Genomic DNA, 484 nt, shown 5'->3' on the forward strand with positions numbered 1-484 from the left:
CCACGTGCCCTCACAGCCCCCGCCGTGGCTCCCCTGCTCCCTGGCCAGTGTGACCGCCCTTCCTCGGCCGGGCTGGGCGCTCACGTGGACTTGAGACCTGACTGAGGGTCTTTCTGGCCAGGACACTTGACACCCCACAGGGCCCCTCCATTCTGCCCGTGGGGCCCCTGCCTGGCCCGCGTGGCTCGGCCTACTCACCGCCTCCACCAGGCTGCTGGCGCTGCCGTGGAAGGGCCGGCCCTGGGGCCCTGCCGGGCTGGGCACAGTGAGGGACATGGGCCGGGCCCTCCGGATGCCGCCGCTGGCCCCACAGGGCGTGGGCTCCCCGGCCCAGGGGCCGCAGTGGACGGATGGGAAGCTGCTGGTGAGCTTGTCGCTGGACTCGGCCCCCTCCAGCCGCAGGGTGGGCACAGGCCGCAGGGGCCAGGCCGGGCCAGGCGTGGCAGGGGGCGTTGCATGCGGCGGGGGGGGGGGGCCCGGGGGG

General features: G+C 75.6%; 1 protein-coding gene across 2 annotated transcripts in view; it reads right to left on the reverse strand.

Annotated features, from left to right (window-relative positions):
• CACNA1C (calcium voltage-gated channel subunit alpha1 C) overlaps positions 1–484 on the reverse strand; it is a 420,733-nt gene that overhangs the window by 2,137 nt on the left and 418,112 nt on the right. For both annotated transcript variants that reach the window (XM_024733016.1, XM_024733015.1), the window contains exon 46: positions 199–470. In XM_024733016.1, the coding sequence (XP_024588784.1) occupies positions 199–470 (272 nt within the window). The remainder of the gene's footprint in view (positions 1–198; positions 471–484) is intronic.

This window comes from Neophocaena asiaeorientalis, unplaced genomic scaffold, assembly GCF_003031525.2.
Source record: "Neophocaena asiaeorientalis asiaeorientalis breed wild unplaced genomic scaffold, Neophocaena_asiaeorientalis_V1.1 scaffold150, whole genome shotgun sequence".
In the NCBI taxonomy this organism is placed as follows: domain Eukaryota; kingdom Metazoa; phylum Chordata; class Mammalia; order Artiodactyla; family Phocoenidae; genus Neophocaena; species Neophocaena asiaeorientalis.